Source organism: Bombina bombina, chromosome 6 (assembly GCF_027579735.1).
Source record: "Bombina bombina isolate aBomBom1 chromosome 6, aBomBom1.pri, whole genome shotgun sequence".
NCBI classification, from domain to species: Eukaryota; Metazoa; Chordata; class Amphibia; order Anura; family Bombinatoridae; genus Bombina; species Bombina bombina.
In genome coordinates this window covers 246,218,239-246,236,641 of record NC_069504.1, presented here as the reverse complement: position 1 = coordinate 246,236,641, position 18,403 = coordinate 246,218,239, and the positions used below count along the sequence as shown (strand labels likewise).

Sequence of the window (18,403 nt, the reverse complement as noted above, 5' to 3'; positions counted from 1 at the left end):
AGAAATCAATGAGAATTTCCTTTTTCCACATACAGGACTACAATTTTAGTGCTATCAATAGGACAGGGTGCTCTATCAATACTGCTGGCCTATGCTAGGAAAAGCGCACAATCTGGTATTACAAGCAAATGGTTAAAAATAATTCAATAATAGAAGTAAATATAAACGTGTCTTAAAATAACATCCTTTATCTGAATCATGAAAGTTTTTCTTTTTTTTTAATATTCTTTTATTGAGGTTTAAGTAACAGCTTAACAAATAATTAAGGTCAAGGTACAGAAATATTATAGCTTTGGTGTCTTACAGAGACCAACAATAGACAAAGTGGAGACCATAGTAAAGGTTATTAGATTATCAGATAATATATGACATGCACCACAAAGTCTAGAACATAGCTACAGTCACACTATCTTTCATGATCTCTATAGATGAAACCCCCTTTTTTAAAAAAAAATAAACTTGCACCTCCTTTGTCAGGTTAAAGCCGCTTAGGACATTCAATTCTTTTATAAATTGCAGTTACCAGAGGGTACTTGAAAATATGGGCCTTTCTTGGACCCTCAAATAAAATTAATAAGTGGAACACTATAGCATAACAAGGTACAGGAAAATACACAGAAATGTCATATTGCTTAAGAATATTAATTAGTGTTAAAATGAATAATATAAAGACCACTATATGAATAAGCAGTGTAATAGCACTTAGATTATAGACACATATATCTGCTCACGTATGTCTCTTTTAGGTTCAAGTCATATAATTATATAATGTAGTAGACAACTGGAAGACTCAGAAGTTAGGAACCCATCCTATTATATAAAAGGCCAAGTGTGTTTGTCCAAAGCTGTCATGCGTAGTAGATACAGCACGAGGACAAACACACCTGGCCTTACCTGACAATCCATGCTTTTTGCACTTTGCTGCAAAAGTGGGCATGGCCGGACGGGAGCATGGGCATGGCCGGGCACGGTCGGCGCGACAGAGAGGGGAAAGGAATAGAAGAGAGGGGGAGAGAGATAGGAAAGAGATAAAGAGAGGGAAAAGAGCAGAAGAGAGGGGAAAGTGCAGAAGAGAGGGGAGAGAGAGTAAAAGAGAGGAGAGAGAGCAAAAGAGAGGTGGAGAGAGAGAGCAAAAGAGAGGGGGGAGAGAGAGAGCAAAAGAGAGGGGGGAGAGAGAGAGCAAAATAGAGGGTGGAGAGAGAGAAAGAGAGGGATGGAGAGAGAGAGAGAGCAAAAAAAAGGAGAGACAGAGCAAAAGAGAGGAGGAGAGAGAGCGCAAAAGAGATGGGGGATAAAGAGAGCACACAAAAGAGAGGGGGAGAGAGAGAGCGCAAAAGAAAGGGAGAGAGAGCGCAAAAGAGGGGGGAGAGAGAGAGCGCAAAAGAGAGTGGGAGAGAGAGCACAAAATAGAGGGGGAGAGGGGGATGCTTCCGGGCAGCGACCAAGATGGCCGACTTACTTTTGCACTCTGAGGACTCACTGATAAATCCGTTGCTTATCAGTGCATAGACCCTACATCCACGATCAAGATTTGTGTGAGACTATCTATAACAATCTAATGAACATTTAGATTTGCTTAAAAGTCATCAACTTAAGTGCAGAGGTACCGGAACGGTGAGCCTGTGGTGGCAACGCGTGTGCGTTTGAGGCCTTCATCTAACCCCCCAACCCCAGGTAAATCTGGGTATAGCAGCCAAATCGAGCTGTATTTTCCAAAATAACTTTTACTGAATGGTAACTTGGGTTATTGAGCTTCAAGTGTCTGAAATACGAAATCCTTAAACACTAACATGGCGACAGAAAATTATTTGACCCTAGACGAACTATGCTTCAAAATGGGGGAGTACTTTAACAGCTTCCGTAGAGACATTGAAGATTTGCTTACTCCGGTTCTGCTACTCTCTATTACCACTGATGCCATGAATTTACCAGATGGGACAGATGTGCCGCAAGAAGATGCCCAAGTAAATGACCACATACAGTTGGCACCTACCAAGAGATGCCTTCTATGGTCGGTGGTCCGGTGAGAGAGTCTGAGAGTTGGCCGATGGTGCAATGTGTGGAGATAGAGGTGAGGTTGGAGACATCCGCGATCTCAGACGGGACTGATTGCGGGAGCAGCTTGGCGGTGGTGATCGACCGTGATCGAAAGTGTATGCCTATGCATTTCTCAACAGCAAAGCGGCACTTTGAGGACTACGCAGATGTAACTCTGCACCTACCACGGATGCCGAGGCAGTTGATTTGGGAGAGTCCCGGTGCTTACAACATGACATCTAGTTTTTATTACAACACAAAGGTTTGGATTTTACACTGGGTTATATATCTAGTTTCTATCTACCCTCTAAAAACCGGAGTTGGGTGACTGCTGTTTCTTAAGACAATTCCTTTATGGGGAGCGTGAGCTTACAAATCTTCAATATACCCAGCCCATGCTCTGCTATATCGATCTGTGGACTTATTGACAGTCTGATGCAGACATACACTCTTGTTTACGATTTTACACTACAGTATCTGATTGTTTTAAATAAGGGGATTGCTTAAGTTTACACTACAATTGTGGTATTTTACTGTTGAAGAATGTCCTATGTTGCCACATTCCTATCTACCTAGTTTGATCACGTTAACGGTTTATGAGGTTGTATATGTATGTTTTCATAAGTATGTTAAATATGTTGTTGCATGTCTATATGCTCATATCCATCACTTTCAGTAAGATTATAGGAATAAGTTATACTGAGGTAAGAGGAGCTCATACATTATGTTTAACCTGACTTGCTTATAGAACTGTCAGCTAACTAGTCTATTGTTTTAGTCTCGGTCAGATAGAGTTATATAACATAGACTACCCAAGATTGTTTACCCTCTATCGATCTCTTATGATCCCTAGGTTATTTTCCATATGTTATCTAGCCTGTAGTAATTTTGCAAGCCCCGGTGTCTTTCTATCCTTAGTTCAAATTATAGCTTGATCACTAGGCATAGGGTCCAGTTAGATCTATGGATTTTTTTTTTTTATATTTCTACAGTTTACAGTATACATATATACTTTATGATACTCAGAGCCCTATCAAGAGTTTTAATATCTACTCAGATGAGATGGTCTATTAAAATGGATAGGAGTTTACTAGATTATAATATCCAATTTCCTGTTGTGTTGCATAGGGCCCATGCTTCCATGACAGGATTAAGTTACACTCTGATTTATTGTGACATGATATCACACATAGTTATCATATTAAAATGCTGAACCCTTTCATAGGTGTTATCTCCTATCAGCAGTAAATATAACTCCTACTTCTACCTATATTGTACTTTCATTAACTTGCTGACCTCACACACACGTAATCAATAATGTATTCCCCTTTTTATGTATTATGAGATTATATCAGAAGGGCTGGTAGACCCCAGTTAACTTCTTGGAATTAGCCATATATATTATTGACTCCACCCCATATTCAATTCCCATCATTATACCAAGTTTTAGTAGCCCAGTTACCTGTTCATATTATAGTGCCCGTCTTTTTACCTTGTTATTCCATTCATTCTCACCAAGGGTCTATGAGTACAATTTGTGTGTTACAACTTATTACATGAACCCTAAATATCATATTATTTCAGTCCCTATGCCCAAGAGTGGCCTATTTATTATTTTCTTCCCTCCTTAAAGTCCCCCATTATGTCTATATTACAGTTCAGGAGGTCCAAGAGAGGCCTCGTTATTTTTCTTTGGGGGGAAATAGTTTAACTCTGTATCATATGCTATTATATCTTAGGAGGTATCAGAAAGCTGAGGTTTATTGTTCAATGTGTACTTACAACTTCAAGCAATATGTGTGTTAATGAACGATGTTATGTGATGATTATCTAATTGTCAATTGTCTGTTTGCGTGGTGTTTTGCATCACATGCTTGTATTATTTTTCTTAAAACCTCAATAAAAAAAAATAAAAAAATAGAGGGGGAGAGAGAGAGAGCGCAAAAGAGAGGGGGAGAGAGAGCGCAAAAGAGAGGGGAGAGAGAGAGCGCAAAAGAGAGGGGGAGAGAGAATGCAAAAGAGAGGGGGAATGAGAGCACGCAAAAGAGGGGGGAGAGAGAGAGCGCAAAAGAGAGAGAACGCAAAAGAGGGGGGAGAGATAGCATAAAAGAGAGGGGGGAGAGAGCACAAAAGAGAGGGGAGAGAGCACAAAAGAGAGGGGGGAGAGAGAGCAAAAGAGAGGGGGAGAGAGAGCAAAAGAGAGGGGGGAGAGAGAACAAAAGAGAGGGGGGAGAGAGAACAAAAGTGAGGGGGAATGAGAGCACGCAAAAGAGGGGGGAGAGAGAGAGCGCAAAAGAGAGAGAAAACAAAAGAGGGGGGGGAGAGATAGCATAAAAGAGAGAGGGGAGAGAGCACAAAAGAGAGGGGGGAGAGAGAGCATAAGAGAGGGGGAGAGAGAGCAAAAGAGAGGGGGAGAGAGAACAAAAGAGAGGGGGGAGAGAGAACAAAAGTGAGGGAGAGAGAGCAAGGGGTGGGACCGCTGTACTGCAAAAAATATCCTGTGTGAATTTAGGTAATTCCTAGCAGTTATCTGTTTTTCTTCACTAAGCTACATATATGAAAAATGTAGCCACCTAGTAGAGTAGCGGACTTTAAAACCAGGGGAGCTAAATATAATATTATAAAAGGCATATAGGTAAACCAATTATATTAGTAAATGGGTAAGTCCTGGTGAAAATCTGTTATTAATCTTCAGGCTGCATATATAAAAAAAATAGCCCCCTAGTGCCACTGCCAGCTTCATACCCAAGTGAGTGAAATTCAATATTAAAAGGAAATATGGCAACAGTTTGTCTGTGGCTACTAGAAGATTGTGTGGATATCTCAGGGTGTTATTAAAATAAATGTACATAATGGACCGTTAATACCAGGCAAATGCTAATATTGGACATGATGTATTCAAAGAAAAGGTTAGTTTGAGAATAACATGTAGATGCCTTTTTTTAAACTTTCATTAGTGGTTTTTAATATTGATAAAATAAGTGTAAAGTTTTAGTCTCTATAAAAGAATGGGAACTGCCATGATGTGTGCTGCCAATGGCTGTGGGGAATATAACAGTGTTCTGCACTTCCATTTCTAACAGGAACTTAAAAGCTCACTATTTCAAAATGGAATTACAGGAAAAGGGAACAAAATAAATAATTAGAGTATATTGCAGAGTTTCTACACACACAATTTATCATTTTATATTATCATCTTAAAGTGTTTATTGTCCCTTTAATGACAGAATAATGAGTCGGGATATACTGAGAAAAATAATTTACACATTAATTTTTAACTTGATGCCATAATATTATTTCTGTTTGCAGGAAAACTTCTTAGCACTTGGATATCTATTGGTATACCATGTTTTTCCTTTTTTACTCCAGATGTGACTGACTATTGGGGTAAAGTTGTTAAGTGTTAACTAATTAAAAGCAACAAATGAATGAATAACTTTATTATGTTAATCTTGAATACAAAATGGCAATCTTGTATGCAAACTTAAAAAAAATCTTTCCATGAGAACACTATAAGACGTTCTCTGTTTACTTTTATAAGTGTCACTGAAATGAAAGCTAAACACTCAGTTTTGTAGACAAAATGACACAAAATTTAATTTATTCTTCAAAAACATAAAAACAATGTTTTTAGGGATGTCATAAACCGTAAATGATGTACTTCTGTAAATGATCAAAATATACAATTTTGTATTTTGAAATATCTATCAGGTTTTTGGTATCTTGTAGATGGCTTACTTGGCAGCTACAAAAAACAAACAAAAAACATGATCTTATTGTCTGGTCCTATTGATTTGTTTAAGAGTCTGCTTTCAGAAGAGTCATTGCTATTCTCTATATATCATGATGCTAAATAGGACATGTAGCAAGCAGGTGGCATCAAGCATCTAATGAGCAATCTGCTTTTTTAATCTCAGATTAGCTTGTGAAAATGTGTATATATATATATATATATATTTATATATATATATATATATATATATATATATATATATATTTTGCCTTGTGCATCTTAGTTATGCAGTGTTTAGTGGAGCAATTCTTCAAAGCAAATAAAGAAGTCTGTCTGAATATATGGAGATAACTGCTCCAATGAGCTAGAGGGTATGATCAGGCAATCCTGCTCAATACAGAATAATACAGTTGGTGACCTAATGCATTTGCAATATTATATTTTATCACATAGTGGGTTAAGGGATTGGATAAGCTAAGAGACAGTATTTTGTTTAGCTTCAGAAAAAAAACATTATAAAATATGCATCTCTATTAAAAATAGGCACTAGAGTTTTTCATATTGAGATTTTTTTTTCTTCACCTTCAGAACTTGGTTATTATTTGTATAATCAACAAATCCACTGCATATCTGCTGTCTAGGAAATAGAGAGAAACCAATGGCACTACTTTAAAGTGTATACAGTATACCCCTTTCAATCCCTTACCATCCCTTATATATAGAATACACTGAAGGTATGCAATAGGGAAATAGGTGTGTTGTAGTAATTGAAACTTGCAAAGGTGTAAATAGAGTAAAGGGATTTCATACACTATAAGTTTATTCTTCGTTCATACAGTGCTGCCCTTCACTTAGACAAGCAAACCTATTTCTCTTCTCTAATATCTACTCTTTCCTCTTTCCAGTTACTCCCTCTGCCACCCTCTGCATCTTCCATCCAGCCACTGAGAATGAAGTTTATTCCTTACTATCTTCCTCACGCCTCACTACCTGCCCCGTCGACCCTATCCCTTCCCATCTAATACCCTCCCTATCTTCCACCCTCACTCTTACCCACATCTTCAACCTATCTCTCTCTACGGCTCACTTCCATCTTCTTTCAAACACCCAAAAGTCACTCCCATACTCAAAAAACCCTCCCTCTACCCTAATTCTCCTCAAAGCTACCACTCCCCCCCCTTTTCTCCTCTCAGCAATATGCTGTATATTGTGTTTTTCTATTTCTCATTTCAGTCTCAGAACTGATATATTCAAAATGAACCCCTAGAGTGCTATATATGTAGTCTTTTTAAGAGTAGGTCTCCCTACCGCTCTTTACGCCTTTGCAAGTTTCAATTACTACATAACACCTATTTCCATATTATATAATGTCTAGTTTATTCTACTGTATATACAAGGGATGGTAAGGGATTCAAAGGGGTATATATACTTTAAAGTAGTGCCATTGGTTTCTCTCTATTTCCTAGACAGCGGATCTGCTGATCCACTGGCCCGTATGTATCATTACACTCTCCGATAAGTGTGTAATGCCCGCTCCTTCATTTCCGCGACCAACTGTGCGAGTGAAGGGACTGTCAATCACTGAGAGGTGGCGGATAGTGTAAGAAGCAGCGGTCTATGGAGCCCACGGTTTTTGCTTCCAAGTACTACTTTAAACACAGCAAGCTTGCAATCTAAAACTACTCAACTTTCTATGATATATTACGTTAACATATATTTTTCTGATGTCGAATGGATAAAATGGTAGCATTATTTACTTAGGCATCATCATTCATGTTGTCCAGGGACTGCTAGCTAAGGCAGCTTGCCAAGATAAGAACCCAGAAGCTATCTATATTTCTAACCATTCAAACCACATACTGTATCTCCAGCCTTAATGTATATTGTTTTTATTTTTTTTTAGAAATTGTAGGATTTAATTTCTAATAAGATTAAAGCCTATTGTAAATAATAAGAATTTAAACTGTATGTTCCTGAACTCTTCCTTAAAAGTACATTTATATTTAATGTCAAATCTGGTCCTACAGAGTATCCAAAACAATTTAAGGCTCACAAGGTTAATGTTATATTGATATAACCCTCGGTAAGTTATGCTATTAGCTTTTGTGGTCATCCTAGCGGTTAGAAATAAAATCTTGGTAGGGATTTAAATGCTGAGACAGACAGTAAAACATGCATTGTCTCTAGAAATTGATATTGATTTCTAAACTAATTGATTAATTAGGATAATAATTGGTGCTTTGCATACAATCAGTAAGTTAAAAATATTTTATTGATTGTTTCTTCAAGGTTCTCTAAAAGCAAAAAAAAAAAAAACTAACCTTTTCTTTCAAATGTGAACAACTTCTTCAGAAATTATTAGATATAGTAAACTGCACTCTTTTGTAGTCAACAAATCAATGCTGCTGACTTGTAGTTACATTTATTTTTCTGTATCTCAAGTATGACTTACACTCTCAAGGTTACACTGAAGTTTGCTCATTTAAGACATGATTTTAAGTTAAGTTAAGGAAAGCTGACAAATGAAAACACTTTCTCTTCAGAGAGCCTTAGAACGTTTGGTGAAGTCATGACTCTACGGGAATGCTGATAAACAGGTGCAAGCATTGCCTGGCAACAACAGTAATTCTGAGGTTGATGATCACTTTATGATAAAAAGAGAAATCTACTGAATAAATAAAGATCTATATAAATACTGTACTTAATGAAAGTAAAGAGTATAGACTGAGCTGTGTCATATGTGGATAATATTTACTTTAAGGACTATCCAAATTTAATTTAAGTTGGAATTGTGAATGAAACCATCTCCAAGTCCCTTGTATTAATATAAACTCTAAAATTACCCAGGTATAACAAACTCCATTCAATAAAAATCAGTTACCTGTGAACTGAACCATAATACATACAAAATAGAAGAGTTTAGTACCATGATTTGGCCAAAGCATATCAGCTCACTTGCCCTGTCAATGCAAGCCCCATAGGTGAGTCCTGCTGTAATATATATTTAAATATGTGATACATTTGAAACCATAAATTTCATGTACACGTAACGTGTTTGTGTTTCCAACCCTATAAAGAACATTTATAACTGTGTGTGGGGGTATTCAAATGTATTTAAATTTAACCTTTTCATGGATATAAAAGTGAGTGGCTGAAAGGTATTAACAAACTCTAATTCAGAGGGTGCAGCATAATTCGGACCTCTAGTAAGACATTGCTAAGTATTTTTTTATGCATGTTACTGCATATATAGAAACACACTTAAAGTATTTTGTATTTTGTATTTTTTTTCTAATAAATAAAATAAATAAAGTGGTAGGGGTTTGCTTTTTAGTCAGTTTCCTTCTAGTTAACAGATCAGTATCTAGTAATTCCTAAATAAAAATAACCATCTTTAACTTAAAGGGTATAGTTTACTCTAGAATTGTAATTGTTTAAAAAGATAGATAACCCATTTTTTACCCATTCTCCAGTTTTGCATAACCAACACAGTTATTTTAATATACTTTTTAACTCTGTGATTACCATGTATCTAAGCCTCTGCCGACTGCCCATTTAATTTTGACTAGACTGTCCCTTTAAAGGGACACTGAACTCAATTTTTTTCTTTTGTGATTCAGATAGAGCATGCAATTTTAAGCAACTTTCTAATCTACTCCTATTATCAATTTTTTTTTTTGTCTTGCTATCTTTATTTGAAAAAGAAGGCATCTAAGCTTTTTTTTTGGTTTAATACTCTGGACAGCACTTTTTTATTGGTGGATAAATGTATCAACCAATCAGCAAGAACAACCCAGGTTGTTCACCAAAAATGGGCCGGCATCTAAACTTACATTCTTGCATTTCAAATAAAGATACCAAGAGAATGAAGAAAATTTGATAATAGGAGTAAATTAGAAAGTTGCTTAAAATGTCATGCTGGGACTGGTCCATAGGAACAATTGAGAACTGGCTTCTTCTGGCTAAAAACGGGTTTATGTCCATTTCATATATTTTTCAAACTCTGATTGCAGTCAATGCTCTAGGTATAATGGCAAAAATGCATTCTAAATGGGCCGATATGTTAGCGCAAGATTCTTTGGATTCTACTCTACTTACTTCCTCGTTTCAAGTGACTTTGCGTACTACTCTCTCTGCTTCTTGGAGGGAGTCACAGGTTAAGCTACTACATATGACCCACTTCACCCCAGAGAAAGGGTTTAAATGTCGAAACACTAGCTTTAATAAATGTCCAAAATGCTCCTATCCATCGGCTAACCTCTTGCACATGATTTGGGACTGCCCAAAAATCAAAAACTTTTGGTTAAAGATACAATTTGGCTCACTAAAACGGTGGGCATTCCTCTCTTGATTTTAACACCAGCTAAGATAATCTTTCTTGTTGAAGACACAGGTCCTTTGCTGGTTTGTACTAAAACGATAAACCTAGTGATTCTTGCTGTTAGATATTTGACCCTGAAGAAGTGGAAAACAAGTTCAATTCCAATTATTTCAGAAGTAAAAAACTGTTTTAAAAAACAATGTATTATTGAGCAGTTTGACACTAATTTACAAAATGACAAAGATGTGAAGAATTTGTTCTCCAAGCGGTCAAAGTTTATTAAAATCCTTCCCCCTAATGAGATTGAACATCTAATATACCCCTTTAGGAACACGGAACTGATTCTTTTAAAGGGACAGTAAACCTTAAAATTAATGTTATATAATTCTGCACATAGTGCAGAATTATATAACATTATATTAGCCAAACTTTCTAACACATAATATTCCCTTTTCATTTTTAACAAAAAACGCCGTTGAGCGGGTCTGCTTTTTTTACACAGCGCATCGGGCCAGCTGTATAGTCACAGCCCGGCCCGACCGCGCTATAAGATTAAGTGCAGCTCGCTCCTGTGACAGTAGCGAGCTGCACTTCTATGGTATTTTAAATTAAAAATTCCTTTTTTTTTTTTTTTCTCTCCCATCCAGAATTAATGGCTGAGGGGATTATTTTAGAAATCAACATATCATAGGAAGTATCTAATAGTTAGACTACTCATAATCGCTGTTTTAATCCTACTATCATGTAGGCTTGGGTTCCCCTGTAAACAATAGGGAGATTAGTAATTTAGGTCAATATACTTTTGGAGAGAACTTTTGATTGGTGTCTTGGATAGATCTGAAAAATCTCCAAAGGGGAACAAAGATCTCTTACGTTTATAAGACTGATTTAAAATAATCCTTATTGAAATCTAAAAAATGGAACATGTACAGAGTTATGTAATGTGTTAATCATACAACTGATGACATTGTGTTTGTTTTTCTTTTCTGTTTTTGTTTGTAACAAGAAAATAATAAAAATATAAAACTTAAAAATGTCATGCTCTATCTGAATCACGAAAGAAAACATTTGGGTTCAGTGTCCTTTTAAATACAATTATGTAACTACTGTTCTTTCATATGCCTGAATAAAATGCTTATAGACCAATGTTTTTATAATATAAACTGAAGTTTTTTGAACTAACTACTCATTGTTTTGTAGATTTTTTTTCTTTATTGTGGGTATTCACTAGGGAGAGTCCAATCAATGCAATTAACAAAGCATCTGTCTCTGGTATCAGCTGATGTACATATTCAGCAATTGCAGTTAGAACTTTACTACATATATTTGCAAATTGTTCAATAAACATATTTAATGGATATTTTCTTTGAAATACAATTTTAACAATGATATGCACAGCAGAACCATGCTCAACTACACTATATAAGGTCTTTATTAAAGAAGTAATTTAAAGGGGCATTAAAGTTATGTGTTGCAATCTACAATATTTATGTATATATTACCCCCATTTTAAAGTGATAGTACCTTAAAGTTCAGTGTAATATGGGTATGGTATCTTATGTGTAAAGTGCTACTGTTTAGTCCATGCTGTTAAATCTGTTGGCATATTATGTATACAAGCCTTACTTATACAACTCCCTGCTAGGAGGTATGGAAAGTATTTGCTCCCATTGGATTTCATGAATGATAATTACACAGGGAAAAAGCCTTGTCACCACTGAAACTGACACAATGGTTTTCAATCTAGTGATACACACAAATAAGCAAGACATTGAGGCAGATTCACACAAACAACAAACAGTGCATTATTTAAAACTTTCATGTGTGTGCCACTTTATTTATGTAATTCTCATGAGAGAGACACTGCTGTTTATATTCTTATGTCTAACTGCCTTGGGGCATTCTCTCAAGTGGTACTGTGCATTAATCATGGACCTAGTTTTCAGTTCCCCTTATTTTTATGGTGAAATATGACAGTTTAAAGGAGAACCCTCATCAGTGTGTTAAAAGGACAGTGTACTGTGATTTTTTCACCCCTATTGAGTTATTAATAGCTTGTTATACCAGTGGCAGAGTATTAAAGGGACAGTCTAGGCCAAAAAAAACTTTCATGATTCAGATAGAGCATGTAATTTTAAACAATTTTCCAATTTACTTTCATCACCAATTTTGCTTTGTTCTCTTAGTATTCTTAGTTGAAAGCTTAACCTAGGAGGTTCATATGCTAATTTCTTAGACCTTGAAGGACACCTCTTTTCAGAATGCATTTTAACAGTTTTTCACCACTAGAGGGTGTTAGTTCATGTATTTCATATAGATAACACTGTGCTCGTGCACGTGAAGTTATCTGGGAGCAGGCACTGATTGGCTAAACTGCAAGTCTGTCAAAAGAACTGAAAAAAGGGGCAGTTTGCAGAGGCTTAGATACAAGGTAATCACAGAGGTTAAAAGTATATTAATATAACTGTGTTGGTTATACAAAACTGGGGAATGGGTAATAAAGGGATTATCTATCTTTTAAAACAATAAAAATTCTGGTGTAGACTGTCCCTTTAAATGTACTGGGAATTGATTTGTTTTAGATTTCATTTTGGAATTAGAATAGCTGGTTTTGACTTATATTGTGTATTTGCAAAAACTTTTTAACAATTAAGAAACAACCGTTCATTGAAGAATATCTCATCTGAGCAGAGAGGTTTTGAATATCAGGGCCTTAGTCTGAACTTCAAATGAGTAGTAGATTTGTTTTTGTCAAATTTCAAAGTTATGTCACTCCCCTTGTATCATGTGACAGCCATCAGACAATCACAAATGCATATACGTATATTCTGTGAACTGTTGCACATGCACAGCAGAGGTTGGTGACTCAAAAACTGTAAATATAAAAAAACTCAGCACATTTTGTTAATAGAAGTAAATTGGAAAGTTGTTTAAAATTGCATGCTCTATTTGAATCATGAAAAATTAATTTTGACTTGAGTGTCCCTTTTAAATTGTCTGTCAGTATTTTCTATTCTACTTGACTATATAATACATGGGAATTGACCTGGATAAAAAGGGTATGTTTATCAAGATTAACATCACTTCATCCTGTGTAGGGATGGATTAATCAAAGAAGTGAGAAATGCTTATTATACAGAGCAAATTTTCTAATAGGCATAATCTGGTGCAACTGACTGATGTGAATTCTCTATTTCCCTTTTATGTCATCTAGAGAAGTGGAAGAATATCTAGGTGACATACGTTGAACTAAAAAAAAAGTACATATATAAGAATCTATATAACCTGTTACTATGCATTATTGAGTCAAACCATGTGTAATTTCATAATATAAATTGAATTCTTATATTGGCAAATTAACCTCAGAGTGTTCAATTTAAAATACTAATTCTGATTTATTTATTTTTTACCCACAGGGAGCAGCCTTAATCCGTATGTTAGCTAATTTTATGGGCCATAAAGTATTTCAGAAAGGATTACAAGTAAGTTATATATCTATTTTTTTTATTGTTCATTAACGTGGTTTAAAGTACAGTGTGTATTTATTGCATTAAATGGCATGTCATTTTGAATAATTGAACTTATATATGTTCTAATAAAATAATATTAAAAGGCAATCTAGTTTAAAATTAAAATGCTTCCTTTCATTAGGGCATGTTTAAAACAAAATCCTTATTTTACTGCAGGGGTTTAAGGGATACTAAACCCACATTTTTTCTTTAATAATTCATATGGAACATGTAATTTTAGCAACTTTCTAATTTACTCCTATTATAATTTTTCCTTTGTTCTCTTGCTATCTTTTTTTAAAAAGCAGGAATGTAAAGAATAGGAGCCGGCCCATGTAGCCACCAATAAGCAAGTGCTATCCAGGGTGCTGATCCTAAAATGGGCCAGCTCCTAAGATTTACAGTCCTACTTTTTAGATAAATATGCCAAGAGAACGAAGAAAAATTGATAATAGGAATAAATTAGAAAGTTGCTTAAAATTGCATGCTCCCCACTGGATTTAGTATCACTTTAAACTGAGAGTCAAAATGGTGTACCAGATGCACTTGTGAACTGCTCCAATAAGTGGAAAAATGTAAATGCAAGGTACCCCTTTTATATTGGGGTACCATTGCATTCCTATTGACTGAAAAATTTAAATCAGCCAATAGGAATGAGAGCTGCTTAAATCTTATTGGCTGTTCAAATCAGCCAATAGGATTTAAGCAGCTCTAATTCCTATTGGCTGATTTTAATTTTTCAGTCAATAGGAATGCAACAGTGCCCCCAAAATAAAAGGGGTACCTTGCATTGAATCCTCAGTGTGCAGCAGATGATCACATGAAGAGGACCTCCAAGTCGGACCAATGAACCTCCGCCTCCACTTATCGACCGCTCTGCCTCCGCAGGGATGAAGAAGATGCCGGTCCCGCGATGGGTGAAGATGGAGCAGCCTGGATGAAGATGCTTCGCCGCTGGGATGAAGATCTTTTGCCGGACTTCAGCAACTGTGAGTACTGATTTTGGGGTTAGTGTTAGTTTTTTTTTTTGGGGGGGGGTTTAGGTTAGGACTAGGCAGAAAAAGAGCTGAATGCCCTTTTAAGGGCAATGCCCAGGGCAATGGGTAGATTCATTTTCTTTTAGTTAGGTTTTTTATTTTGTGGGTTTGGGGGGGTGGTGCTAGTTGTAATGTTTTAGAAAAAGAGCTGTTTAACTTTAGGGCGATGCCCTACAAAAGGCCCTTTTAAGGGCTATAGGTAGTTTATGATAGATTAGGTTTTTTTATTTTGGCGTGTTGTTTTTTTTAAGCAGGGTATTAGAATAGGAATCATTTTGTTTGTTATTTTTTGTAATGGGATTTTTTTTTATTGTTGGGGTGGGATTTTTTTTTTTTTTTTTAAATAGCCATTTTTTATTTTTAATAAGCAGTAAAAGAGCTGAATGCCCATACAAATGCCCTTTTCGGGGCAATGGGTAGATTAGGTTTATTTTTATTTTGTGGGTTTGGGGGGTGGGGGTTAGTGGGTGTTTGTTTTTATTTTTTTGCAAAAGAGCTGTTAACTTCAGAGCAATGCCCTACAAAAGGCCCAAATTTTAAGGACCCTTGTTAGTTTATTATAGATTAGTTTTTTTTTTTATTTTGGGGTGTTTTTTTCTCTTTAAGACAGGGTATTAGAATAGGAATAATTTTTATTGTTTTGGATTAATTTCGTTTGTTATGTTTTTGTAATGGTAGTTTTATTTTATTGTAGTTATCATTTTTTTAATCTTTTTTAATCTTATGCCTAGATTACCAGTTTTGTCGGTAATGCTGTGCGGACTAACGAGCAGTTTTCCTTCACTGCTCTCCTACAGACAACGCTGGTACGCTGGTATTACGGGTTTAAAAAAAAAAAAAGTGAGCGTAGAGCAAAATTTAGCTCCACATCTCACCTCAATACCAGCGCTGCTTACGGTAAAACATGATCGTGCACGATTTCCCCATAGGAAGCTGAAAAAACCCTAACACCTGCAAAAAAGCAGCGTTCAGCTCCTAACGCAGCCCCATTGATTCCTATGGGGAAATACTTTTTATGTCTACACCTAACACCCTAACCTGAACCCTGAGTCTAAACACCCCTAATCTTACACTTATTAACCCCTAATCTGACGCCCCTGACATCGCAGACACCTACATTATATTATTAACCCCTAATCTGCCGCTCCAGACACCGCCACCACCTACATTATACTTATGAACCCCTAATCTGCTGCCCCCGACATCACTGACACCTACATTATATTTATTAACCCCTAATCTGCCACCCCTAATGTCGCCGCAACCTACCTACACTTCTTAACCCCTAATATGTCGCCCCCAAAGTCACCGCCACTATATTAAAGTTATTAACCCCTAAATCTAAGTCTAAGCCTAACCCTAACACCCCTAACTTAAATATAATTTAAATAAATCTAAATAAAATAACTACAATTAACTAAATTATTCCTATTTAAAACTAAATACTTACCTATAAAATAAAGCCTAAGCTAGCTACAATATAACTAATAGTTACATTGTAGCTAGCTTAGGATTTATTTTTATTTTACAGGCAACTTTGTATTTATTTTAACTAGGTAGAATAGTTATTTAATAGTTATTAACTATTTAATAGCTGCCTAGTTAAAATAAAGACACATTTACATGTAAAATAATTCCTAACCTAAGTTACAATTACACCTAACAACACACTATAATTAAATTAATTACCTAAACTAAATACAATTAAATACAATTTAAAAAAAATATCTAAAGTACGAAAAAAAACAAACACTAAATTACAGAAAATAATTAAATAATTAAAATTAAATAAGTTTTGTAAACTAATTACACCTAATCTAATCCCCCTAAAATCTCCCAAAATCCCCCTAAAATCCCCATAAAATAAAATAACCCCCCAACATTAAAACCCACCACCCACACACCCAACCCTACTCTAAAACCCACCCAATACCCACTTAATAAAACCTAACACTAACCCCTTGAAGATCATCCTACCTTGAGAAGTCTTCACCCAGCCGTCTTCACCCAGCCGGGCCGAAGTCCTCAACAAAGCCGGGCGAAGTGGTCCTCCAGACGAGCAGAAGTCTTCATCCAGGCGGCATCTTCTATCTTCATCCATCCGGCGTGGAGCGGCCCCATCTTCAAGACATCCGACGCGGAGCATCCTCTTCAAATGAAATCCAACTGAAGAATGAAGGTTCCTTTAAATGACGTCATCCAAGATCCATAGTTCATAACTATTTAATAACTATTCTACCTAGTTAAAATAAATACAAAGTTGCCTGTAAAATAAAAATAAATCCTAAGCTAGCTACAATGTTAACTATTAGTTATATTGTAGCTAGCTTAGGGTTTATTTTATAGGTTAGTATTTAGTTTTAAATAGCAATAATTTAGTTAATGATAGTTATTTTATTTAGATTTATTTAAATTATATTTAAGTTAGGGGGTGTTAGAGTTAGGGTTAGACTTAGATTTAGGGGTTAATACATTTAATATAGTTGCAGCGGCGTTGGGGGTGGCAGATTAGGGGTTAATAAATGTAGGTAGGTGTCCGCGATGTTAGGAACGGCAGATTAGGGGTTAATAAAATGTAACTAATGTTTGCGATGCAGGAGTGCGACGGTTTAGGGGTTAATCTATTTTTTATAGTGGCGATGATGTCCGGTTCGGCAGATTAGGGGTTAAAAATATTTTTTTAGTGTTTGCGATGTGGGGGGGGCCTCGGTTTAGGGGTTAATAGGTAGTTTATGGGTGTTAGTGTACTTTTTAGCACTTTAGTTAAGAGTTTTATGCTACTGCGTTAGCCCATAAAACTCTTAACTACTGACTTTTAAATGCAATATCAGTCTTGACAGGAGAGGCTGTACCGCTCACTTTTTGGAAGACTCGTAATACCAGTGTTATGCAAGTCCCATTGAAAATATAGGATACGCAATTGATGTAAGTGGATTTGCGGTATTTTCGAGTCTGACCAAAAAAGTGAGCGGTAGACCTGTCATTTCAAGACTCGTAATACCAGCGGGCGTTAAATGTAGCGTTGGGACCTCTCAACGCTGCTTTTTAAGGCTAACGCAAGACTCGTAATCTAGGTGTTAGTTTTTTTTATTTTTAGTAATGTTAGGTTTTATTAGTGAAAGCTTAGGTTTTATTTTTATTTCACAGGTATGTTTGTATTTATTTTAACTAGGTAGTTAGTAAATAGTTATGTTGTAGCTTGTGTAGGTTTTATTTTTATTTCACAGGTAAGTTTGCATTTATTTTTAAATATGTAGTTAGTTAATAATTGTAACTTTAATTAGGTCTAATTTAATTATGTTAAAGTTAAATTTTTTTTTCGTTTAGGGGTTAATATAGTTTAATTTAGGTTGTTTTGATGTTGGGGCAGGTGGTTTAATAGGTTTAGTTAGTGTCGACGATGTTTGGGAACTGTGGTTTAGGGTTTACTAAGCTTAGTTAGTTTTGGTGATGTTTGGGAACTGCGGTTTAGGGGTTAATAGGTTTAGTTCGTGTTGGCGATGTTTGGGAACTGCGGTTTAGGGGTTAATAGCTTTAGTTTGTGTCGGCGATGTTTGGGAACGGTGGTTTAAGGGTTTATAGCTTTATTTAGTGATTTTGTTAGTGTCGGCGATGTCGGGGAACTGCGGTTTAGATTAGAACAATGGAAAATTCTGAATATGAATAAGCCTAGTAAGTAAAATAACACATGATATTTATTACAAATAACAATTGAAAACTCACAGTGATTTCTTCATTCACAGCCATACATAAGATGTTTAAAATG

The 18,403-nt window shown here is 35.8% G+C and overlaps 1 protein-coding gene across 1 annotated transcript in view; it reads left to right on the top strand.

Annotated features, from left to right (window-relative positions):
- The window catches only part of TRHDE (thyrotropin releasing hormone degrading enzyme), a 1,764,002-nt gene that overhangs the window by 1,001,827 nt on the left and 743,772 nt on the right, over positions 1-18,403 (top strand). Inside the window, exon 7 of the mRNA XM_053716777.1 lies at positions 13,508-13,573. Coding sequence (XP_053572752.1) covers positions 13,508-13,573 — 66 coding nt within the window. The remainder of the gene's footprint in view (positions 1-13,507; positions 13,574-18,403) is intronic.